The sequence below is a fragment of the Nannospalax galili genome, unplaced genomic scaffold (assembly GCF_000622305.1).
Source record: "Nannospalax galili isolate Female #2095 unplaced genomic scaffold, S.galili_v1.0 scaffold185, whole genome shotgun sequence".
Lineage (NCBI taxonomy): Eukaryota > Metazoa > Chordata > Mammalia > Rodentia > Spalacidae > Nannospalax > Nannospalax galili.
Window position 1 is genome coordinate 3,216,899 of NW_008355474.1, and position 26,628 is coordinate 3,243,526.

At 43.7% G+C, this 26,628-nt stretch overlaps 1 protein-coding gene across 6 annotated transcripts in view; it reads left to right on the plus strand.

Moving 5' to 3' along the window:
• Ntrk3 (neurotrophic receptor tyrosine kinase 3) overlaps window positions 1-26,628 on the plus strand; it is a 395,515-nt gene that overhangs the window by 234,624 nt on the left and 134,263 nt on the right. For all 6 annotated transcript variants that reach the window (XM_017803090.1, XM_008852847.1, XM_008852848.1 and 3 more), the window contains exon 12: window positions 4,048-4,236. In XM_017803090.1, coding sequence (XP_017658579.1) covers window positions 4,048-4,236 — 189 coding nt within the window. The remainder of the gene's footprint in view (window positions 1-4,047; window positions 4,237-26,628) is intronic.

A 26,628-nucleotide genomic window follows, 5' to 3' on the forward strand; every position in this document is an offset into this window, starting at 1 on the left:
ACTCACCTAACTCACCAGAACTTAACTCTTTCCTCTGCTCTTCTGTGAACTAAACTTAAGGCCACTCCTCATTTTCAAGCACCATGGCCTGTGTTCATTCTTTGTCATATCTGTCTTCAGTGTATAATTCTCCTGAACTTCAGAAATCTTCCCTTCTAGTGCCCACAGTTGGAGTTAGAGCTGATCAGGGTTCTGTCTTCTGGATTTGCTCTTTTGTTTCTGTGAAGTCTTCCTGGGTAATCCCTTCCTTCCCAAGCTTTGGGAGCCCATGGCCAGGGATGGGGGTTGCGGGGATCCTTTTCCTCACAACTGTTACCTTAATAGATTAAAAATCTAGAATGATGAAAAAAAGGGGGGAGACCATCTTAAGAACTAGGCTTTTTGGAAAATTTCATTGACCCCTCAGGGTTCATGAATTTTAAGGAACAGGTTGAAGAAAATGCCTTTCACAAAGGTGGAAATCCCAGTGTTGTGTCTTCCCTTAACTTCTTCCTATTATACATATGTCTCCAGATCATCATATCAACCCATATTCCATAATGTTGAAAAAGAAAGAGATGGCAAGAGGGAAATTGGGTGCTGTTCTTTGCTTCTTTGGCTGGTAATTCTGGTAGCTTCTACTTGCAGTTAATTTGTGTGGGCCTTGGAGTGAGTAGAGCTGCTTGGGTAAGAGTCTTGCCTTCATAACTGTTTCCTCAGCCTGTCCCCCGATCCTATGGCCCTGTGGCCTGAGATGGCTGCCCCACTTTTCTTTCCTTGTCATCCCCCTTGTATTGACAGAGTGAGTTCTTCCTTCTGATCTTCCCAGGAAAGAGGACAGTGAGGTCAATTTTTGCACATTGGCAAATACCTTTTTGCCTTTTGTCCTTATGATCTCTCTCTGTCTCTCTCTGTCTCTCTCTCTCTCTCTCATGTATGTACAATTCCATGTTGAAAAATTGTCAGAATTTTGAAGCATTTGCTCAGCACCAACACAAACAGTAATGTTCTGGAGAATCCTATTGCTTTTCTGAGATGTTCCTGTCAGCCATCTAGTAGAATCACTCATCTGATAGCATTACTGATTACCTCTGTTCTTGTAAATGCTATCTATCCCTCTGTCTTCAAGCTCTGAGTGTCTTCTCCTTATCCCCATTATTCTAGAATTTTGTGATTTGGGACATTCATATATGTTTGTGTGTATGTGACATGGGGTGGGGTGGGGATCTGGGTATGCATAGTTGAACTAGGAATTAGGTAGATAATTGGAGAGAAACTTTCCATAGGGTTTTACTTAATCTTTCATCTTTTCTACTCAGATTCTCTTCCCTCATCCTTGAAACGCCTTTTAATCTGTTTTTTGTTCATTTTGGTATGGAAATTTACCTTTATTTATTCCTGAAGCCCCCAGCTTCCTTGGAACTCACTGTGCAGACCAGGCTGGTATGTGCCACCACGGCTGGCCTTATTCCTTATTTTCACCTCTTTCTTTTTTCATTTTTGGAAGAGTTTTTGACTTCATCTTTGCTCTTCTTTGGCTTTAAAGAATTGATGATCCTTATTCTCAGAGGCCCTTTCCTACCTTTTAATTGTTAAGATCATCAGTATCACTTTGTTTTTTATATATGATGTCTTATTTACCTTTTGAGAGTATTGGCCTTGTGACTGTTTTCTGAGCCTTCTGGACCTGCACTGCCTGTTTCTCCAGTCCCTGATTACTTATCCTGTTCTCTCTCTTCCATGCAGAAATTTGCTGCACTATCTGGTAGACCTGCACCCCACACCGTCTCTTTATGTTTAGGAACTGGGCACTGGAAAACTGGAAAAATTCTGCCTTGTGTGCACGGGGATAGTCATGTTGACTGGCAGGCTTGATTGTGACATAATTCCTGGGTGGATTTTCATCAGAAAACTCTCCAAAATGTCAACATCTAGAGATCTTTGTTCATAGTTTCTCCATGGAACCATCTTCTAATGTCCTGTAGTGCTGGTGTGGTATCAGGGTATGAGGGAGTGATAGGCAGGTTGTGCACAATTTGTGTTGTTCTAGAAGCAGGAAGGAAGGGCTCAGCTTCAAGCTTCACTGCAGCCCTCCCCTGAGTCAATATCTCTGGGGTAAATTGCTAGCGTTGTGGGGCAGTGGTAAGGTTGTGGCCGCAGGTGCCTTGTTCAGGCACAGTCCTCACTCCAGACTTCCTGGATACTGTATCCCTTCATGCTGTGAGCCTCCTCAGAATATAAGACTCCCAGCTGCTCTGTCCCCTGCAGGCCACATATCCCTGGTGAACCTTTGCTTTGCTCTCTGAGTTACTGTCTTCCATTAACTTGTTTTCTACCTTCCACAATATTGAAATGTCTTATTTCCTTTAATCTCCTTTCTCTTTGTACACTAACATTTCTTCAGTCCTTTTGAACTTTAGTGGTGGTTGTGACGGGAGGTAAATATCAGGGCTTAGTGTTCCCTGTTTCCCTGGAAGTCACCATGAAGTTTTTCAAAGTTTCTGAGGAAAGTATTTTCATGACAGGGCTTTTTTGTAAGACAGGTGATAACTGTGGGCATTTGGGCAACCACTTATTGCTACTTTTGCACAGGGTCTCCAAACAGCATCAGCTATTTGTCATGAGCTGGAATAAGCCTGCCTCTGCTGACAGAGTGAAATTCAGAGTCCTCAGTTTGCATTTACCAGTCTTCCATTTAGTTCTGCCTCATTGGCACTTCACCTCGCTGTTTGTTGGGAAATAGTCCTTCCATAAACTTCAGTAAGATGTAATGGATTTTTGCAGTGGAAATATTGTTCAAGCTGCAAGACCAAATCACAGCAGGCACTTTGTCTGGGGACCCTGTGTCTAGCAAACCAACCATTTAAAAATGCCAGTTGTATGAAGCCACAAACAGTCACAGCTAATTCCCTTTACAGGAGTTTTATTTGTTTGTATGGAAGAATCACACCACCAAACAAAACAAAATCATTGTTCAGCTAAGACTGAAGAGTTATCTCTGTCAACTCGTGCTTTTGAGTCACCTTACACATTTGATTTCTTCTTTGAGTTAGAGAATGAGGGAGATGGAATTGGTGAAAACTCACATGGTGGGCTTAGTGGACATTGGGGCAAAGAGGATCTTTCACGACTAGGACAGCTGGCCCAGCTCCACCAGGCTAACAGTGATATATAGCCTAATGACTTGTGAAGCCTGGTTCGGGTTGCACCCAGGGCTACACTGTGGGTAAGAGAGGATTGGTTGAGTCAGAGTCCAATGGGAACCACATCCTACCCCTCTGGAGACCTGGTGGCCATGTTGAAGGTTGCTGGACCTCCAATCCTGTAATCAGAGGTTCTGGGTCATGGCTGTACATGGATGCTCATGGAGAGCGTTTATAATCCTTTGCCTAGGCGGTACCCGAGACTCACTGAATCAGAACCTCTGGGGTGAAACACAGGACTAATAGGTGTGTGTGTGTGTGTGTGTGTGTGTGAGAGAGAGAGAGAGAGAGAGAGAGAGAGAGAGATATGAAGGTCAGAGGTGGACACTGGGTGTCTTCCTCACTTGTTTTCGACATTATTTCTGTAGACATGGTCTGTCGCTGGACCTGGAACTCTCTGGTTGGGTAGCAAACCCTAGTTGTCCTCCTGTCTCTGTCTCCCCAGCAGTGGGATGACAGGCACCAACTAAGTCATCTCCACAGCTCTTTAATATTAGTAGTTTTTAATGCTCCAACTAGTGGAGGAACAAGAAGCAACAGCTGCTGCTGTGTTCTATTTTAAATCTCTTTATTGCTACATAAACAAGAAACATTAGTTTTATTTCGAACTAATTTGAATTTGGGAGGAAATGAAAATAATAGCTGTCATGGTTATTTCAGTATTCACTTTTACTTTGCAACTATTTCTATGGTCGGGGGTGTATATTTCTCAAGAAAGAATTTGGATGGACTTGTCTGAATTCAGAATTGAGAGGATTTGGGTGATACTTATCTAACACACTCAGCTCTGAAGGACCTTCAGGCAGAGCTGGTATTGATCAGATGCAATCTCACCAGAGCTCTGTGTCTCTCATGGTCTGTACAGGTCCTGTGGCTGTCATCAGTGGTGAGGAGGACTCTGCCAGCCCACTGCATCACATCAATCATGGCATCACCACACCTTCCTCATTGGATGCTGGGCCTGACACGGTGGTCATCGGCATGACTCGCATTCCAGTCATTGAGAACCCCCAGTACTTCCGTCAAGGACACAACTGCCACAAGCCAGACACGTGTAAGTACTATGGTGGGCTGCTGTCCCTTTTAGTTGGGGGTGGGGGTGGCGGTGGCAGCAGACCATGTAGGCTGGGGTTCTGGAACCTTCTGAGGTGACCTTCCACTTGCCTACCTCCCATTCGCTAGGAGAACCCCTTTTTACCTCTATATGTGGAGAATAGCCTGGGCAAGGACACACTGGTGGGCATAGTCCCTGGGAAAGGGAGGGCCGCAGGTCTGAATCTAGTTCCTTTGTTTTTTTCACCTGGGCTTAGCACGACCCAAGTAGGGAGGGGTGCTCCCATAAGTCAGGGGACACAAAAGAGGCTGGTCTCCTCTATAGACTTGGCTCAGCTGTTAGAAAACATAGCCCAGCTCTTCCTGGACAACAGCCTCCAAGGTCATCAGGAACCCTAGCCAGACCTCCATGGGAGGGAAAGGAAGTGAAGGGCACTGAGTACCTTTGAATGAAAACATCTCTCTAGCTGCCCCTCCAGTGCCCCAAAGTGTGCACTCCCTGAAGATCTATAACAACCTAATCTCCAGGAACCCTCACCTCCCTACCCCACACACGGAGGACCCAGGGAGCCTACTTCCTCCACATTGCTCACCTCCTGTTGGCTACAGCCACTCTCTGTATTTCTTCTGAGCCCTACTAGTTTCCCTTTCAGCTCCTGAAGCCTTGGTGGCCTGTCCTTCCAGCTACTTGCTGTGTCCCCAGGTTCAGTATGCCCAGCAATACTGATGCATAACTTCTCCCTTTCCTACTGCTCCTACCTTCCAGGGAATGGTTCAGTGCTCAGGAGAGTGTAGAGATACTCCTAGAGGGAAGGGACCTGAGGATATAACCTGAGTGACCTATTAGGGGAAGGCCTCACCGTAAAGACAGACTATCAAATTTCTGGGAGGCTGTGTGTCTCCCTTTCCTGCCTCCAGGATTACCAGCAGTGGGTTCCTTTCACATCTCAATCAATCTGGGGTAGGCCTAGGGGAAAATGGTGCATTCTGGTCTTGCTCACCCCCAGGTCTGAGCTCTCTGTGCTGAGGCCATGCTCTTCATAGCTCACAACTCTTGCTGCTCCTCCTGGGTCTTCCTGCAGCAGAGTGGGTCTTTGGTCATCCCATCATCCTTCACTTCATTTTCTCTCCTTCTGAGTTTATTTGGTAAGGGCTACCACAATGAGAGGGACCAGAATAGCATCAATACAAGGCCATTGTTTGCCTCATTATTTAGAATCTGCCACAGTATTTATGAGAGGCTTCCTATCAGTATCAGAGGAAGGATACCTGGGTGCTAGATCAGGGCTGGGTGAAGGGGAAAGAAGGAGGGCTTCAGATAAACAGTGGGAAACAGTGCAAAGAACTAGGCTTGAGCCCTCTCATGCTAAAGCTCTTGTTTCAGATCAGACTTGTTCTGAACTAGCTGGGAGTGGCCAGGAAGGAAGGTCTTCTGCAGTGTTGGTGTCGGTCCAAGCTCACTCTGGGGTTCTGGGGTTGATGCTGAGTTTTTTAGGTTGGCACTGGTACTTGAATTGAAATGTGGTCATTTCTGTGTTGAAAATATATGCGGTTATTATTATTTGAGTAGTTCTTTTCTAAAAGTCACAGTAAACAGTGAATTAGAAATCACTGAACTATTTCTCGCAGAGGAAATATGGTGTTAGGCTTCTGTGAGCCGCTGTACACAATATTTTATCAGCTAATCTATATATAATCCTGCATGCTGCACATGTGTGATTTTGTTTAAGAACACTTTTGTTAATATGTGTGGCTGATTTGTTAACATGGGACTCAACTCATATGCTATAACTCATGGCTGATCAAAGCCCATCTTGCACACATATTACCACTATACTGCGTTTAGGATTATGGAATGGTATTTCTGAGTTATGTTTAGAAGACATTTTAGAGTGAAATTACCAACAAAAGGCCCCATATGTTAAAAAGGTGATCCGGAATAGACCATGAACAGGTCCTTGTTTATGGTATGAAAACTGGAACAAGAACCTTGAAACAGGTACATGTGATAATTATAAAACATTTCCACCTGCCAATTAAAACACGTCCACACATAGCTAGCATACACGTAAGTGTTGCCTTGTCCAGCCTCTGCTGGCAGTGCTCACATAGCTCCACTGAAGGTTTTTGTCATGTTGGTGCCTATCTCCTATGACCATGAGAGGGCTCAAACCTTGGTTTCTGGATTACAAATGAATTTTAGTGAACAGATTCCCAAGTACAGACTCATAACTGACGAGGATCACTGCATTTTCTTAGCACATATTTTGAGATCCTAGTTCAAATTCTGATCTCAGGGTCAAATCTGTGCTGTAGATATCATATTATCTGCACAATTGCAAGATGGGGGTGAATCTGGCATGTGGGAGGGAGGGATGTTTCTTTTGAGCCATCAGAATCTGTGTCCCTTGGGAGCTTGAGAACTGTGGAGAGAGCTCTGGGATCTGGAGAGTGTCCTCTGATGTCAGGAAAAATCTCACAGCCTAGGAGCTACCACACCAGGAAAATAAGGCACAAGTACAGTCTTCTTTCTAGAGCTTTCTCCATGTGTGATCTAACATGGCCTCTCTGGGAGCCAGGCTACTTCTGTGTAAGCAAGAAGATATTAGTAGAGATGGAGAGGAGGCAGGTTTATTGACAAAGACTTGAAGTGGGTCGGGGGGCGGGGCAAACCAAACCTTATTACAAGAAGATCATGGAATGACTCCAGTTGTCAAAGCCCTTTGATACAAAGGAAAATATCTTTTTAGGCTACTAGTCCATTTTGCCCTATCAATATACAGTGGATAACTAATTGTTCTCAGAAAATATGTGTGACCTGATAAGTACTTTGCAGGAGCACTGTAACCAGATTTGGGTATGACTCCAGTGAATCACTCAAGCAGGGGCAGGGAGGTTGAGAGGCAACAGACCTCTAATTCCCAAGGATTTATCAGTTTGGGGACCTGACTCTAAGATACAAACTTGTATGCAAAGAGATACCATCAAAAATAATTAAAGCCGTATGGGCCTTGGCACATAAATAATCATGAATATTTATGCTACTACATACAAGGCTAGGGAGTCACTCCTTTGAGAAGATGGTGAGAAATGTGGTATTAAGAGAGGAAAGCACTCACATGGTAGATTCCAAGGTTCTCTCCACCTGATTCATTTCCTTGTCCCATTATCTTGTGTCACTTGGGAAGGAATTGCAGGAACACGGTGCTACCTGGCTTCAGCCATCATTCCCCAGTCTCTCCAGCAATGGATTAAACACAGAGCATTTGCTTCCTTCACTCTTGTGTTTGTTTGTCATGAGTGGTGGGACCTTTATGACCTGAATGATTAGGATGTTGATCAGCTGCTTGATTCTCTCTTTCTATCTATCTTCAGTCTGGTCCACAGCATTTTTCATTGCATGTCAAGCTGCAAGGATATTTAAAGATCACCTGGTACCAACTTCTTATCAGATGCTTACATCCCCTTGCCTGTGTTCTCAACAAGTGCTCTACATTTGACATTGTCTTTTTTCTGAATTGATTCAGCCTTTCCACAGATCATGAAGGACCTGGACAAAGATGCATCTCCTTTACCTTATGTTTCAACTGAAGTCTGATAAGCCTCCTATTATTTACGTAGCCCACCCCATGATTCTCAAAAGCACTAGGGAATGGATACAGCCCTCATTTTCACACAGCTGAGGGCCTGGAATCTTAGCCTAGGTCCTACAGAATGAGACACCAAAGGACCCATCCAGATAGGTCACCAGGGAGAAGGTGAACGGTGTGCCCGAGGCTACCTTTGCCAGCCCTGTGACAGCTCTGGGCTGCAGTGAGGTCATTCCTTGATGGGCTAGGGCTTGCTGCAATAGGAGCCATGCCTTGCCTTTCCCCACGGTCTGGGTAGAAGGCTCCTTCACTTTCTTCAAGACTCTTAGCTCTCTGGTAGTTCTTTTTCTTGAAACCTAATCTTTTAGTTGAGAAAGGAAACCTGCTTCCCACCCGCTTTCTCCCTTTGGGTCTCAGGTGTTCCTGTTTGTCCTAGTTTCCAGGCACAGTGTCCTTACCTTCTTAGTGTCAGTACCCCATAGCCTATAAAAAGGGATGTCTCCTGTGCCTGGTCCTTCCTTCCACTGTCCCCCTCTGGGGTCATGTCTCTTTGCTCCTTCTGCTCACTGTAAACCTCTTGCAGTACCCTGACGAAGCTGCATGTTCACTTCCATTTCCAGTTCCCTGGAATTGCCACTGTTCTATTTGATCTCTTGGCTGAGCTGGACCATGTGTCTTTGAGTTTCTCTTCCTGAGAGCATTGACTTTTGCTTCTCCATTCAATACCTGTGTAGTGAGGCTTTGTGCTAGGCATTCTTCTAGATTCTAGAAATAAGAAGGAAGGAGAAATGCATGGTTGTTATTCTCGCAGATTGACAGCCAGCCATGGTTAATCCCTAAGACACCCTGTTCCCTGGAAATCCCTGTGGGTCTTGAACATTCTGCCTTTGACTGCTGCTGATGGCTCTCCAGCCTTTATCCCTTCTTTTAAGACTGACAATCCATTAACTGCTACCATATTCAGATTCTTGCCTTGAAATGAATGACACCCTGTCTCCCTCTCTGCATAACCCCACCCCACACCCTTTCCTTCCTCTCATATCATCCTTTAATGGTACCTCATTTCCAACCTTTTGGGAATTCTTCCAAAGCTCACACTTGCAGCATGAGCTTTCCTTTCTTACATTTAACCTATAGCATATAGCCAGTGCCACGCACCAGCCTTGAATGACTTTAAACTAGATTTTAGGGCATTCTGTCACTTCTCAAATATATGTGTCCGGTTTTCCGTTTTCCAATACCTGGAAAACCAAAAGACACCCTTAGGTGTTACTCCCTAGGCTCCATCCACATTGTTTTTTGAGACAGGGTGGTCCATTGTCCTGAAGTTCACCAAGTAGGCTAGACTGGCTGTCCAGTGATCCCAGGAATCTGCTCATCCTCACCTCTTCAGTGCTGGGTTATACTTCTTTATTTTCTACAGAAAACACAGCATGAAGCTTGGGTCAAACAAACATTAACTAACATGTATTGCATGGAGTGGCTAGTATCTTGACTGTTCCATAGCTATGCAGCTAAATCCATCCCTTTTTCCTCTCTACTCCAGTGTGACTTTCTCCTGACCTAACTAATTGCACCTGCAGTGTCTCATTTCCAAATGAGTTCACACTCTAAAGTTCCAGGCTTTAGGATATCTTTTTTGAAGGAAGAACAAACCTGTGTCAGACAGCTTTGTTGTTTTTTCATTTGGGACAATAAAGTTGTATAAACATCCACGTACAGGTTTATGTGTGGACATAGTTTTTAACTCACTTGTGCAAATACTTAGGGGTATAATTGCTGGATCACATGTTAAGAATATGTAGCTTTGTAAAAACTGTCAAACCTTTCAAAGTGAATGTACCAAGATGGGTCATTTCTATGTCCTATCAGACTGATCTCTACAAGTCAGGTCCTGTCTCAAATCCTCTGTGGGTATGCACACCCTTTCTTTGTTTGCTTGCTGAAGTGTCTTGTGTGTGCGTACATTTGTGTGACCTTGTAAACTTATAAACCTTTCCCTCTTCTGCCCTGGACTAGCTCATCAGCTGCTGCTGCTGCAGTCTCTTAGATATTCACATAGATGAATACACATCACTTTTAACTTGCCTTTGGTCACAGGCCAGTTGGCATACTCATGGCAAAACTGGCCTACTAGGGTGTTCCTGCTTTCAAGAGCTCAACAGAGTCCTTCTCTATGAGCCAATGCCAAGCCTCTGATTAGTCCTTAGCTTTCAGGCATCCACCTTCTTTCCTTTTTTTGCTTGCCCTATGGTCTTGTTAATGTTGTTGTTTTCCCCATCTGTCATTTTCAATCTGGCCCCCAGTGCCAATTCTGTTTTTCTTTGTGAATCTTTATACTTTGAAAGAGAGACATGCATTCACCCTTCAGTGCCCCCTGGCTGGCCCCCCTCAAGTTTATTCCCTTCATCAATCACAGCTCCTCTGAAGTGAGTGGTAGCTGTCTTCATAGCCCATCCTTCTCATGAGATTGCCAGAATCCCAGTTCTATTTGGTTCCCCCAAATTCCTTTTCTCTTTCATGCTCTTAGTCCACAAGCATTCAAAGGACTTGTATAAAGTACCAGAGTTGGGGCTGGAGTGGAACCTACCCTTCCTCACACCTCTTTATCCACAACACCTGTTGGGAGGCCTGTGCTTCCCTTTCTTCCCTGAAGCTAACTTCTCTATGCACCTTCCCATTCCTACTTATGAACCTTCCACACAAAGAAACAGAGCCCGAGAGGCTCCATCTGTGGCCTGACCATCAGTCCTTCATTAGGAGTGAGTGAGCGGCTTATCTCCACCTTTGCTTTTGAGCTGATTAGTCATGAGGCTTGCCTTTTCTGGAAGAGGAACTGCCGAGGCTGGTTTCCCAGCTGCAGAGGGGAAGCACAGCCTGTGTGTGTAATGCAGTATTAATAGCGCATCTACATGATATAGATTTCTGTCACCCTCTATACTAACAAACATCACTTAGCCCAGGGTAATGATGGGTGTTAATTTTCAGCCACTTAGCTCAGCATCATGGACTTGCACATGAAATATGGAAAATGGGCTCCTTTGTCTGGAAGGCGCAGGCCCCCTCTGGAACCAGTAGTAGAGGCTACAGCAGCAGTTGTTGCTGTTGCCTTTCTAGCTTTTTTTCCTAAAGAATCCCTGACTGGACTTGCCTGAATGTGGGTTGTGGATCTGGTTAAGGAGCTGATCTAGGAGCTCCCTAGGGTATGCTTCTGAGAAAGGAAGGCTGCCACACTTGGTGGGGGGTGCTGCCTGTGGCTGATGGAGGAGCTGGCACTGGCGAAATGTGACATGTCAGAGAATGAGACATGTGGAGGTGCAGGGTTCTGATGGGCCCCCTCCTTCTCAGGTTGATCTTGACAGTCTCCCTTAGGGTAACTGTAGGCCAAATCTGGTGAAGGCCACAATGACATTTAGCTGTTTGCCTTTGTCCTGGTTGGGCATCTCTATGCCCTGATCGACAGGCAGTATTTCATAGAACATTTTAAATGAGCATAAGCTAGGAGTGACCACTCTGGTTTTCCTTCCATCATCTTTTCAGGTCTAATTAGGATTGGTAGCAGATCTCTGAGAATCCTGTGATGCTAGGTTTGGTCAGCCCAGTTTTCTTTCTTTCTAGAAAGATCTAGAGAATGGAAGAATGGGACATTTTAGGAGTCAAAGGACCAAGTCTTGGGCCCATAAGATCAAGCTCAAATACAGTCCCATGCTTGTCCTGAAGGTCTCAAAACCTAGAGATGAATCTCTGGACATGAACTTCTGAGTTCTCCAGCTGAGCTGACACAATACAACCACAGCATTTTGTCATTTGCCCCACTCCAGGATCACAAACTTAAATAATGACATTGCCCTTGAATGTTCTGCAAAGTCTAGACATACTTGAGCATGCGTTTCAAAGGTTTAGCCACCTAGCACAAAGTGACTGACTTATGTTGACCTTGGGCCAAGGTAACCTGCCTTCCTGTCGATCACCATGACCTGTCTGCTCTGTGCTTCACAGGCATAATCACATACTCTAAAAGTTAGAACCTGCATGCAGTCATGCTAATTAATTGGGTATAATTATGCTCACCGTAAATAAACAATACTTGACTAAAAAATGTACTTGAGTACATGTACTTCATAGTTGAAGATAAAGAATGGTAAGGCTCCCAATCGTCCTGGAGTGATGTCATTTCATGGTGCAAAATGAGCCACAGGATGCTGCACCCAGGGAAAGTGAGTAGGCTTGAAGTGGGCCCTTTGCTTCCTGTCCAGAACCCTCCAACAAGAAGGGCTATTTGTCTTCTGGTGTGTTCAGGCCTCCATCTTGTATTCAGAGAGTGGGAAGATAACTCCTCCTGAGATTCTTCTTCTGCTCTAAGAGTCTCAGTGACAAGTTATTTTTCTTATCTGGTCTGAGGTACTCAGTCTCTATTGGGATTTTATTATTACTATTTATTTTTTCTATATGTGTGTGTGTTTTGGAGGCCACAGGTGGGTATTTGGTATTCTGGATCACACTTCACATTATCTTTTGAGACATGGTCTCTCACTAAACCTGGTATTTACTAATTGCCTAAACTGGCTAATCAGCCAGCTAGTGAGCTCCAGAGAGTCACCTGTCTCTATCCCTCATCCTTTTACCCGCTCTGGGGTTATAGATACATAACCCCAGGCCTAGAAATTTTATGTGGGTTCTGGGGATCCAATCTTGGACTCTTATGCTTGTACAATAGGCATTTGTTGACTGAGCCATCTACCCAACCCCTGATTTAGAATTTTAAAGACTGATCATTCTGAACCAAACCAGCAGAGATACACACAGGTATCATAAGGAATTCAAAGATGAGCTTTGTAGCTGGGGCAAAAGAAAGCTGCTTAGATGTAGGCCAAAATGACCTTGATGCCTTTCCCAATCCTTGAACATGGGATGCACAGGCAGGTGTTGAGACTCCTGGGCATATGTTGTCCATTCAGTGGCAGGGAGGGTCACAGTTTCCCTCATCCTTTGCCAAGTCAGAGTTTAGAAGCCCCCAAGAAGACCCCATGCACAGGGAGTCTCTCTTCTTTTCAAATCTTGCCTAGATAAGAAATGAGATAGTAATTGATGGTCTCTGCCTGCTTTACCCCTCAGAAAAATCCTTTGCCTCTCTCAGCAAGGACCGGGGATACCAGCTGTGTGAAGGACTTGGGGGTTCCATTCTCTGTCTCTAAAGAGGCAGAAATTTTTATTTTAGAAGCAAAAGGTTGAAAAGCAAGAAAGGAGGGCTGGGGACAAGGGAGATGGTTCACTGAGTAAGAGTGCTCACTGTGTAAGCATGAGGACCTGAGTTCAAATCCCTGGACAGGTGTGGTTTCATGTGCCTGTGACCCTAGCTTTGGGGGATGAAGACAGGAACATCCTGGACATTCCCTGGGCAGCCAGCCTAGCCAAAATATTGAGCTTCTGGTTCAGTGAGAGAGATTGTCCTAAAGGAATAGTGTCAAAAGCAATAAAGGGAGACACTGGATAGCTTCCTCTCACCTATACATGTGCACACATGAGTGCATGCACCTGTACACACGTGTGCATGCAGTCTCCCACCCTACATACATACCAAAAAGAAAAAAAAAAGAATAACGGAAAGGAAAGGCAACGTAAACCTTTGTTTTAAAAAGCAGGAAAAAGCAAAATAGGCCCCACCTAGCTTTGAAGGTGGCAGGGCTCGTTATTAGGTTGTGCCTGTTAGGGTTCTCTTTCCAGAAGCCCTTGTCCAATATGGTTGTCATTTACATCACCTTCCCTGTCTGTGAATGAACATGAGTCATCTCAGTGGAAGTATGGGAGATGTTCCAAGCAAGGTCAGGAGGCTCTTGTTTCCTTGATACTCTATTCCTGGTACTTGGTAACTAAGAACCAAAGCCCTACCCACTCCTTGGACAAGATGCCAGGAGTCCAGCTGTCCTTGCATCTTCTCCCAGATGCCTATAGTTCAGTGTTTCCCACATCATACAGAGAGGGGTGCTGACAAGCATTTCTTCACTTGCATCCCCCACATTCCATGGTCCAATAAGTTTGGAAACACATTACAAAAATTTCTTTCTGTGGGATTCTGTAAGTCCTGAGTACTAAACTTATTGCAACTTTTCAAGAAGGACCTTGGTTTGGGTGGAGTGGCACAAACCTGTTACCCTAGCACTTGGGAGGCTGAAGGCAGAGTATGATGACATGTTAAAATCTTGAAGGGGCTGGAGAGATGGCTCAGTGGTTGAGAGTACTGGCTGCTCTTGCGGAGGACCCAGGTTCAATTCCCAGCACCTACATGCTGGCTAACAACCATCTTTAAATTCAGCTCCAGAGGATATGATGACCTCTTCTGGCCTCCATGGCAAATGAATGACACAGGTGCACTTACATGCAGGCAGAACATTCATACACATAAAATAAAAATAAATTAAAAAGAAACTCATGCCTTACACGTAGAGACCCAGTCTCAAAACAACCAACCAACCAACCAACCAACCAACCAACCAACCAAACAAACAAACAAACAAAACAAACCCAGAAGGACCTAGGGTCTTAAGTCTTCAAAATCTATCATATTACAGAAACTGGTTCTGAGCTTGACCTGTTATTGTCTCTGTGGAGAGAGATGTGCAGTGGACCGCATTCTGGCTGCCCTACCATTCAGGTTCCCAGTGGTGCCTCCCAGCAGATGTAGCTCACTCTGACAGTGCCCATATATGCTCTTTTGGCACAGATATTATTACATTTCTTCTCAAGCCTCTGTGAGGGATAGGAAGTGGATGCATTCCTTAAGAATAGTCAGAGTTAGGGTGTGGCACTCTTTAGGACTTCTGACTGAGTACCCTAAGCGCCCATTCACTGAGATCAGGAGTCTTCACCTGTTGTTCTGTGCCCAGGATCTCAAGGAGGTGCTCTGACCACTAGATCAGAGCTGTGGTTATAACCAAAAATTCTCTGTAGCCCTTTCAGAGGGGCGCTCCTAAGGAGCAGGTGGACCAGTGGCCTTAGAACCACTGTTTCCAGACCATTGTTTCCAGGAGAAAATATGATAGTCTTGTCATGGAGTGACCAACTCAATCTCCTACATCTCAGAGAGTGAATTGTGTCCTTGGTCACAATTGATTTTTATTCATCAGAGCAGAAAGTGACATGGGTGTGGGCCATCTCAGTCTGCCCAGTCAACTACTGCTTGACTGTGAGCAAGACATCTGCCTGTTCTAAATTTTGGGAAAGAAAAAGTAGTCACTGTGGCCAATACTTTATGAGATTAACTGCTATGAGAAATTGAAAATACTCTGTCAATATCATATAGTCAGCACGACACATGTGATTGTCTTTGTATATGACTATCATCACAATTTTTTATAACAACATGTTTTGGGGGAAGACACCAGGTTGATGCTTCCCCAAATGTTGATTAAAAAGCTTTGAATTCCTTCCAAAGAACTAAGAATTTTTGCCTCCCAGCCACTCTCAGAAACTCTAAGAAACAGCATTTCATCACCCAGATCCACAGCCACTGCAAAGTTCCTGAGTGTTGGGAATGTAATATGTGGGTTGTCAGGAAATGATCGATGCAGATGAGCACAGGGCTCTGGCCAGTTTCCTTTTGGGCTAATGGAGCTGGAAATCTGTGAGCTCAACTGGAGGGTGCAGGGAGATTTGTGGAGGAAGTCTTCTGCTCTCTTAAGTCTTTGTTTTAAAAACTCTCCTCCCTGGGCAGCCAAATTTACTTTCTGGAAGCATATGTCCCCCATAAGCATGTGTAGTACTGCCTGTGTGTAGTGCATTGGAGTCTCCTATACTTGTGTTGACACAGGAGCTTTTAGAGTCAGGATTCAAGACATATCAGTCTACCTTCAGAAACAAATATACGTAGACCCTAGTCTTGTTCATATCTCTGCGGATCCTGTATGTTTTGAATATTTGATTATATTAGTCAAGACCCTTTTGTCTGAAATAACATATAATCCTGCTCCACTGAGCTTAGATAAGAAAGAAGTTGATAATCATTTAGGTCAATGAAATAATCAGGGAAGCTTCCTGGTGAGACATTTCTAGCTCTAGTTTCTTGGCATTCTCCTGCCCATGCCTTTATTTGTTTTACTTTATTACCAGGTTAACCTGCCTAATGGTTACAAAGTGGTTATAGACGCTCCAAACATTACAGGCAGTCATAAAGATGAGATCTAGCACAAAGTTGTCTCTTTTGTGGCTTATTGAAATCGAGCCCCTGGAAGTCTCCTATGCCATTGGACAGACTTATATCACATGTTTATTCTGAAACCAGCTACTCCTAAGGGGAATGGAATGACCACAGGATTGAAATCAAGCCCCTGGAAGTCTCCTATGCCATTGGACAGACTTATATGACATGTTTATTCTGAAACCAGCTACTCCTAAGGGGAATGGAATGACCACAGGCATATTAGGCTCCTCAAGAGTCTCCTCAAGGGGAATGGAAGTTATTTCCCCTGAGGTATATGCCTGTGTAAAGGGACATGAACATCTCCAAAGAACTAGAGCTCTGCTGGCAAGAAATGATAGTGTCTGTCAGAGATGACTGTAGCTACCACCCCTCTTCTCCTTGATGAGTAAAATATATGCTCGCTCACATTTCAGCCTTGTGAGTACTGTCCCCTTACCTCTTGAAGTAAGCAGGAGCCTTCTGAGGTGCTGCAGGAGGGAAGATGAGACACTGATGCTATGTGAAGAACCAGCTGCTCATTAGTGGTCGCTGTCCTCACTGTTCAGGTCTGGTGAGCTGTGCTAATTTTCAGGGTTGTGCTTATATGCCCAGGCAAAGAAGAATATCTGCACTTAGGTGTAACTGGCTCAGTGGGTGAGTTCCTGGGAGCAGCTTTGGGTACAGCTTCTGGAGAGTAGAAGGAAGGGTGGGTGGTAAGCAGTGGGTCAGAAGGAAGCAATAAGGAACCACGAGATAAAATTCTTGCTTACTAAGTACCTACTGAGGGGCTGGCTCTGAACTTGAAGTACTTTACCACAATAAAGAGATCAAACACAAGCAGTGCTTCCTGTTGGTTGGGCAGTGACAGTTTAAATGTAATAAATTAATAAGTTGTTTAATCTTTATAGAATTCTATGTGGTAAATACTCTAGATGTCCCCACTTTGTGGATGAGGAAGCTGAGGCATAGGGGATGGTTCCGACATACTGCAGCCTCACAGCTAGGACACATTAGAGCTGACACACAGGTGCCACCCTCTTTTCAGTCTTTCCTGCTATATTAAATCAACCCATAATTAAATATGACCCTAGCTTGACAATGAGGAATTCTCTAGGAACTCAGAGAAGCTGAGGGACTTATTCAAGGACACTTGCTGGTCAGAAGCAGAGCCAGCCCGAGGGATGTCTAAGTCTGCCACTTCTTCTAATGCAGGTCTGTTGGCTGACCTCTAATTCACTTACATCCCTTCTTTGGGAGACGAAGTATGTTTTGAGAATTTCAGACAGATGCTATTTGGGGATGACATGATATCCACAAGCAGGCTTTGTAAGAGAATCATTTTTTAGCTGTTTCAAGATTCTGTGGAGCCAGCACCCTCCCTCCCTCCCAGTGTAGGTAGTGATCTGGAGTTTTAGATGCCTGGGTAGGAGACCGGCCTCCTAGAAGCCAGCTGGAGATGGATGATAGACGAGATACTGGAACTACCATAGAAGGAGAAGATCAAGGGTCCTTGGAGCCACATTCTCCTCTTTCTTGGCTGCAGCACCTTTTGTTCTGTCTCAGTGGCCCTGTGTCTTAATTTGTTACCCCGATTGTGACCAGGCCTCCCCAGGCACTGTGTTCACTTTTGTCCCCAGACCTAGAAATGCTGGTGATGCAGCAAATCTTCTGGAGGGATTCTGCTGAGTTGGGAGGCCCTAATGCCACTAGTAATGAAGAAGTGTTGGGGCTAAACTCCTAATGGCTCATTGATTGGTTGAATTATGCTCAGCGTAATTCTGAAAATAGATTTTAAATATGTGCTTGGGGATTTGTGGGGATTTGTTACTGAGCAGTCTTAACTCAACCGTGGCTGATTTGACAAAGACATCAATGCTCAGAGCTTGTTCTTCAGCCACAATATTTATCTTGGGGAGAACCCTCCTCAAATCCAGTGTAAGGTATCAGGGTGGGAGTATGTGCCCAGATGTGGAATGGTTTCTTCCCCTTCCAGCATACTCTTTGACTGTGGTCTTGAGAAGGTCAACATGGTTTGACCAACCAACCACTCAGACCACTTGGTAGTGTATGTGTGTGTGCCTGTGTGTGTGTGTGTGTGTGTGTGTGTCTGTCTGTCTGTCTGTCTGTCTGTCTGAGTGTGGGCATGTGCATGCCACAGTGTGAATATGGAGATCAGAAGACTTCAGGTGTTAGCACAGGTGTCTATCTCTTTCTTGAGACAGAGCCTTTCTTGTTCACTGTTTCATACAGTAAGCTGGTTGGTCTGTGAGCTTCTGGTGATTCTCCTGCCTCTGCCTCCCATCTCCAGGTAAGGGTGCACTGGGATTATAGTCAGTTGCACTACTGCATCCAGCTTTTACATGGGTTTTGAGAATCTGAACTGAGGTCTTCAGGTCTACACAACCATCATTTTATTCACTGAGAGATCTCCCTACTCCTTCCCCTTAGTATTTTGAAGATGGGATGAAGACATTGTATATTCTAGATTTTCCCTGTACTCTCTGTAAACTTAAGGAGGGAAGAGGTTGCCCCCTTCCTAATTCCAGGCTTTCACCTTTCCTGAATCTGTTACTCAGGGTAAGAAACAAAAAGAAGCCTTCCTGGAGGCTTAGCTAATCACCCTCCTGGTATATTTAAGCATAGTTATGCCTATCAGAGACCCTGGATCCCAAGCTTTCAGTGGGGGCAGGGTCCACCTCAAGAGCTCCCAGTCTAGGGTTGGACTTTAGCCCTCATTTGTGTGTGTGTGTGTGTGTGTGTGTGTGTGTGTGTGAATGCTTGTGTAATTTGGAGATGATAGAAAAGTGAATGGGAACCCTTCTGTAAGGGAACAACCATCAACAGGTCACTCAGGGAGACCTCCCAATGTGCCTAAACTCACCCACCATCTATTTCTTTCTCTCTGATCTATCAGAGAGCTAAAATGCTTTTCATTTGGGCCTCAGAGTGAATCAGAAACAAATGAGGGTTGTTGTATATATGAGCCTTCATGAGGAAACAGGGAAGATAGAGCGATACTGTATTTCTAAGGGGAAATTGGTCAGCAGTCTTTTTTCTTTTCAACCAGAGAGAGCTTGTACTCTTCCATTTTTAACCTTTGTCTGAGAGGCTATAGTCCCCTTTCCTCAGCCAATCATTGAAAAAGAGGCATTCTCCAGGAAGCAAGGAAGTAAAAACAAAACCTGGAAGGAAAGAAAAAAATGACACTCTGCTCTAATAAAGAAATTACCGATGTTCAGCATTATGAACTGTATTAATTTTTAATGGCTGAGAAAGGAGTTGATTTATAATGCATCTTTCCCAGCTGCAGAGCCTGTCCCCAGCTAATAAATAAATGACAGGTCTCTTGTATTAAAAATATCTGTCATTTTACATTGTTGGAATGTGAATGGTGAAAGGCAGAGGAGAGGCCCCTGGGAGGGGCGTGCCCTGCTGTGCCCAGCTGGAGAAGGCACTGTCTTGCCATGCAGCTTGGAAACTGAATTGAACTAATTCCTTCCTCTTAGTCACAGCAAAGTGACCCAGATAACTCCCTAGTCCTGTGGGCCAGAAAAAAGTTTACAGGAAGGGGCAATGAATCATTTAGCAATAGTTCACTGTGCATATTTAAATTCCTGAATATTCAGAAAAAAAATTCTATGGCTTGTCCCCACATATCCTGATCAGAGACTTTGGTGACCTCCTCTCAGGTCCCTTGAGTGTAGCTGGGATGACTCATGCAGTAATTCATCCTTTGTTGACGGTGTTCTGTGGCTCACAACTCTGGTGTGCCTTTCTAGGACTCTTTGTAGAGAAAATAAGCAAACAAATAACACTCAGCATTCCTGTTTGGTTCTGAAAGACTGTACCCACTCTAAATATTTTGGCAGCATCAGAAAAGTAAAAAGAAAATAAGAATTACCCCAAATACCACATCTGGTGATGGGTGTTATGAACGTTTTTGGGTGTTGCCTTCCAGGAATTTTTCTTTATGTAGATACATGTGCAATCAGATAGCACACTCAATCTCACACATACCAAAATGTACATGGATCATATATAAAACCTGAAAGCCTATTCTGCATATGGTTTTACAGTTTAAAGTTGTCATACAACAACATTTCATAGGCCTCTGCTTCAAGTTATTAAAAGTGCTGTAACAGGGGTGGGGAGATAGCTCCATCTGGAAAGTGCTCGCCTTGCAAGCATGAACACCTGGTGGAAGGTGCTTGTAATCCCAGTGCTAGAGAGGTAGAGACAGGCAGATCTCTGGGACTCAGTGGTCAGCCACCTTGCCTGCCTGAAGAGTTCTAGGTTGGTGAGAAACTGTCTCAAAAGAGAGGAAGGAACAAATGAAGGAATGAATGAAGGAAAGAAAGAAAGAAAACAACTCCATAATCCAACAAACAGAAAGGGTGAACTATGCCTGAGGAACAGCCTGCACACACATGTGCACCTACATATACATAAACATCCACAGATAGGCTGTCGCATGGAAACACACAATGCAAGTATTTTCAGTGGCTGTGTGTGTGTGTGTGTGTGTGTGCGTGTGTGTGCGTGTGTGTGTGTGTGTGTGTGTGTGTGGCTGGTCAGTATTCACTTTGGTGTCATTGTGAAGCTGGTGGCAGGTTGATCAAGATGCATCCTTTTGTTCTCTATGACAATGTCAACCACAAAACAGTGTGTGAGAAGAATGAGGACAAATGATGGTTTTGTGCAGAGCTTCTAATTATGGAGCCACTACTATGCTGCAGAGTCAGTGCAGGAGGCTGATACATAAACAGAGTGGGCTCAGCCGGGTGTGACAGAGTCCACGCTCCAGCTGGAGATACAGGTCATAAATAGTTCCTGAAGATACAAGCATAATGTGATGTGTGTCACAGAAATCCACAACTGAAGGGCTGAGTGTGCTTAGAGAGCAAAACATTCTTTAAATGAGAGGAACAGAAGTTTGGGTTGGGGTAGGGGAGAGAGTAGTTGAACTACAAAGCTATGAAAGATTTAACCAGGCAGAGTTATAAAGAAGGGCCTTTCTAGGCCACCATAGCATTAGCAAGAGGCAGAACAGAGGTGGAGGGGGTGTGTGTCAGATATTTGGAGAGGCAGGGTGGGAGGTTGGGGCAACTCCAGAAGGACTTCTGGTATAGATGGCTATGATTGATATGTGACATTGTGCATCTTAGTGAACAATAATTATCAATTTATTTATTTATAGGATTTGCGCCTAAATAGTTCAGACCTATATTTCCCCATACTTGTGACTACTACTGGTTTTTAAGAAATAGATTATGATCTGAGAAGTAAAGAAACAATGGGCCTTCCAAAAAGGCAGATGATGACATGCCTATAATCCCAGCACCCAGGAGGCTAAAGCAGAAGGATCATGAGTTCAAGTCTATCTTGGACTACATAGCGAGAACCTAGCTCATAAAATTTTTTTTTAAATAAATGCGAAGAACAAACAAAGTAGGCTATTCAGCGATTGTTTCAAGCAGACAAGGAAGACCCCTCCCCCCTGAAAGGAGTGAGATGAAATACTCTCTGGATATACCTTTCAATACAGGAATGGTATTTAGAAAATGAGGCTTAGCAATCTCTGCTAGCAGGTTTGACTCCTGATTTATTCATATTGCCTTCAGAGGCTTATAAAAATGGAAGTTTGCCTAGATTTTGAGACTAGCATTTCTCTCCTTCCACATAGAAATTTATTCCTTCACTTTTTGTGCGTAGTTCAAAACACAGATAGATCAGCGCCCTTTGCTTTAAAATAAAATGAAATAAAATAAAAAGTCTCCAAGCTAGGAAGGCAAAGTCTCAGAGAGTACATTTCAGGAAGAGCCTGCTCCCGTGCTGCAGGAGCGATAAGCAAGGCAGGATCCCAGAAGCTTTTATTCCTCAAGCACTTGAAGAGCCTGTATTTTTGTCATATTGAGAAGTGACAATGGAAGATCAAATCCTGTTGAGGCTTGGTCTTATAACCAGTCACTTGAGTTTGAAATATGATCCTCACTTGTGTTTTTTGCCTTCAAATCTTGGACCTGAAATTCTTCCAGCAATAGGACTTGGCTGGAAGCTGATGTTTTCCTTCCTGTGCTTCCATTCTCTTTCACCAAAGTTCCTTATATAACACAGTTGTTTTTTATAATCTGAAAAAGACCAAAGAGACCCATGAAGACATTCATTTTCATCCTATAGATGGGGAAACGGAGGGCCAGAAACATAGCTTAATGACATTAACCTACAAACATGTTTGGAGGAAGGGGCAAGACTGGGACTGATGGTTCTTGTCTCCTGATATTTCTCACGTCTCCTGAACCTGTAAGTAGAAATGCAATCTTTTCATTTCCCCCAAAGAAGTTGATTTTGTCTGGGCCATTTAATAAGGAACGTCTGACAAAAGTGAACTGTCTGGCTCAGGTGCAGTAATTGCTACAGAAATTGGTTTCCAGAGTCTTTGGGGAATTCTGCAGTTGAACCTTATCAAGTACGGTTTGTTCCAATACTTCTACAAATTTTAAGACCTCAAATAACTGTTTCTATTTGAAGCTTTTCTTGGTTATTTTAGAGAGCTATCCAGGGGCACTGCCTCTCTGCCCCACCCTGCTCCTGGAGAGATACAGTGTTACTATCTTAACTTTCCCCTGGCTTCTTGAAGTCAGGCTCTGCTACTAGGGTCTTTGAAGGGGATCTCAAACGTGGTTACACCTGATGGATCTTTTAGTAGTGTCTGATTTCTTAATGGCATTAAAAAGGAGCAAACTTGTAGCTAAGCTCTGTTTGATCCCCATGCAGCTGTCCTGTTACTTATTATTGTCAGATCACAAAGGGAATTAATTTCTACTCCTCCATTTCTAAATGGTTTCACATGATTTATTGCTGATGAACAGCACACTGGGACTCTTCTTGTAGTGTACAGGTTCTGAGGAAAATTGGTTGATAATACATAACCAAGAGTCTGGCTTCTTCTCATGAGTACTTCATTAGTTAGCCCTGGTGGATGGTCTAGTCTTTGCAGGGCCCTGTGCTAGGGAAAGGGACCAGATTTTCATTCCACACCTCTGTTGCCTGGTCATGCTCTGATCCAAAGGAAGGTGCTGTCTGTGATTGTAAGCTGTCTCACTGCTGTGTAGCCTTAGCTCTCCACTGTGGAATTTCAGAAGACCATCATTCCTTTAGGACAGCGCTTCTCAGAGTCCTCAGACCAGGAGCATCAGCACTGCCTTGAAACTTGAATATGAAACTCTGGGCCATGGGCTCAGCAATCTATGGTTTAACAAGTTCTCTAGGGGATTCTGTGGTGTGTCAACATATAAGAAGCCTTTGTAAGCTACTGGTGCTGCTTTAAATACAATCCCCTTGACTGAAAATAGTTGTTGAAGCTGAGAAGTGTTTCGGTAAATTTATTGATAGTGTATTTTTAAAACATTATTTGTGCTGTAAACATTTACTGAGCATTTAGATTCTAGATTCTCTCAGGTGTGGGGGAACCCAAGCAGACATTCATCTTGGTGTAGCTGCTCTGAGATGAATAGTTTTTTGTGACAGTGTAAGCCAGGCTCTTAACTCCCATTCTGGCCTCTACCAAACCTGGGACTTCTAGGCTGTTCTTGAGCATCTCCAAATAGAAAAGTTTGCCAGGCTTTGGATGAGTGTTGATGGGGAGAGATGGGATGTAAGTAGTGTGGGGTTGAACATCAGAGCTTGGGTTGGCTACTGTGTCATACTCCTGGGATTAATGGAAGACCTGTTTTATTGGGTTTTCATGTATCTTAAACAGAGGAACAGTAGAAGGGGCTTGGAGAACTTCATGCATTGAGGAAGCCATCACTAACTTCACGTTATTAGGGTAGTGTGATGGTCTTCTGGCTTATACTAAAGGAGGAATTGTGCACATTGAGAAAACACTTCTGCCTACCAGATCATCCCTGAGGGTGCCAGGCTCTTCACATTTGTAGTGACATCCAAAATCATACTTTTCCCTCCATGGAGTAATGTACAGTGGGTAGTGTCTCCCCATATCACACTGATTTGGCTTAGTAGCTGGCTGGCTATGGTGCAGTTGCTGGGTATGTGTATCTCAATTATGGCTTCTCAGAGGTGACCACCAATTATGACCCAGTCCTGAAGTTTCACCACAAGGTCAAGGGGGTGATTTTGTTAGAAATCATTAAATGAGTGAGATTTATGATTTCCAAAAGTCCTGAAAATACATAAACACAGCAAATATCCCTTAATATATTAAATTTAGATACATCTAATCTTTTCCTGTTCAAAATGAAATATGCATATTTTGTAATTCCTTCATAGAATTATGAATAGAGCCACATTTTAATAGTTTCCCAGCTAAACTGTTTCAATTCCTCCCTGTTTAATTTTTTTTTAAAGCAAGCTGGAGGCTGAGCTTTCTGTTGGTGAATGCTTCCTGATGAATAGGAGTTACAGGCAGCAAAGGCAAGAGGCAGGCCAGGTGGGGGAGAGAGAATGATGTAAGCAAAGCTATGGGGGTGCATTTTGGGGAGATTCAGTAGTTCTGAGTGAGTGTGTGGAGGGGTAAGGTATGTGGGAAGGAGCAAGTTATAATGGCCTATGTGCTATGTTTGGTCGTTTTCAGTCGTTTGCATCCCAAAATGAAGACTAGGAATGCATTCCTCAAACAAGTTGCAGATTAGGAAGGAGCAGAAAGAGGAGCGTCTGACAAATGAGAGGGAGTGTTTGTCCTGCCACATTTAGCACAGGGTCACCATGCTGTGTAATGGTAAGAGCCCTGAGCTGAAGAGCGGCAAGTCAGATCCAGGCAGCTGTTACTAACCCACAGTGTAGGATCAGGCCAGTTAGCCACAAACCCTGACACATGTCTTCTGTGCAATCAGACCTGCTGGCTTCTCAGGTTATTTCTAGTGTGACAATTCTTTGTTATTTTGTGTATATGTATGTGGGTGTAAACTCTATAGCATAGATGGCAAAAAAATATGTTGAGTTCTGTTATTGGATCATAGGTGAACAAAAATATAATGTGTGCTTCTAGAAATAAAACATTTATTCAAATGGTTTATTATACTACATATAAGAATAAAATTAGTAATATATGAATATATTCAATATATTATTCATACTTTGCAAAAATAAGTATAGTTTTATTCTTCTCATCTTTATCTTTTTCTGCAGGGAAAAGTACAAACAAAATTGGGGAAAGAAATACCAATTTAATTTCCTATTTTCTCTTTTTCTTAGAATATTCACATCTTAAATCTTTGTTAAGACAACACTGCTTTATGTAGCCCAGGTTGGCTTTGAAATCTCTATGTAGCAGTCTAGACTAGCCTTGAACTTAGAACCTTCCTGTCTAAAATGCTGGGGTTACAGTATGCACTACCATATCCTGCTTTAAATAATTATTGAGATAGTGCTTAGAGTCCTGAAAACATGGACTGGAAAAGTTCAGAGACAGTAAAAGTTCTAAACCAGAGCCTTGGGCTGGGCCCAGTGTTAAGAAAGAGAAGGAAGGTAGATAAAGGAACTGTTGGAAAAGACTACAACATCCAAAGGTGAACAGTTTTCAAAAGGAGAGGGATGGGATGTTTGAGGAAGGAGTAGCCAGAGATGGGGCAGCAGGTTTGGTAAGGAGCTCTGCTTTGGACAGCTGGACCAAGGTTAGTAAAGATGGTCCCTAGTTTGACAGGATCTGGAAGAGCCTCATCAAGGGAAACAGGCCATAGACAAGAAGAAATAGACAGGAGGGCAACATCATCTTTCCATCCTGGATTTGAAGGAAATTTGGAGCCAAATTCTATGCCTGATCATTTTGAAGATGTCCCCTTTCTACATCACACACTTTGGCAAGGACAGTTTGGTGAATCTGATGACAGAACAGTCCCTATACTGTTTAGTTTGTTCTTGCCCAGCTGGATCCCAGGCAGCTGTCAGAACGGAGCAGAAGGGCCTCATATAACATAGGGCCCAGGGCTTTCCACGTAGGGAGTCTGGACTTCAATTACAGCTGCAGCTCTAGCACTTAAGCTGTGAGTCCGTGAGTCACTTAAGTTCTCATCTGCAAAACTGTACCTTGCAGGTTATTAGAAGGTAAAGGGCCACGTGAAGCATATGGTAGAGTGCTATTTGACTAATTTATGCAAAGCAGCCATTTTTAGAAAATGGTTGTTAACATGTAAAATTTGGGATTGTTCACATAAAACCTCTGTATTTCCTTTCCCTGGAAAGAGAAGAAACTGGCAGCTCTGGATTGCATTCTAGCATCACTTCAGTTAGAACCTAGAGGCCACAGCCCTCCCTAGATAGATTTTTCTCCCCTTTGCTAAAGCCCCCTTCACTTCTCATTGTATTAAAGCTCTTTCCTCCTATTCACTTACATTGCTTACCTAGCCTGGCTTTGCAGCCGTGTTAGTTTATAACTCTTTTAAGCTGAATACAGGAAGAGGATACAGTCTTCACATATGGGCATAACTCCATCAATTCGGTGTCAACAAATGTTATCAACATCATATCATCATCAAATTTATCCACAAAATTTTAACCAAGTGGAGAATTAAAGACCTTTAATGTGTCACTGATACTGTGGTTTGTCCCAGACATCTTTAGCGGGCAATGGACACTTTCTTCCTACTCTTCAAACCTCTTCTGTCTGAAA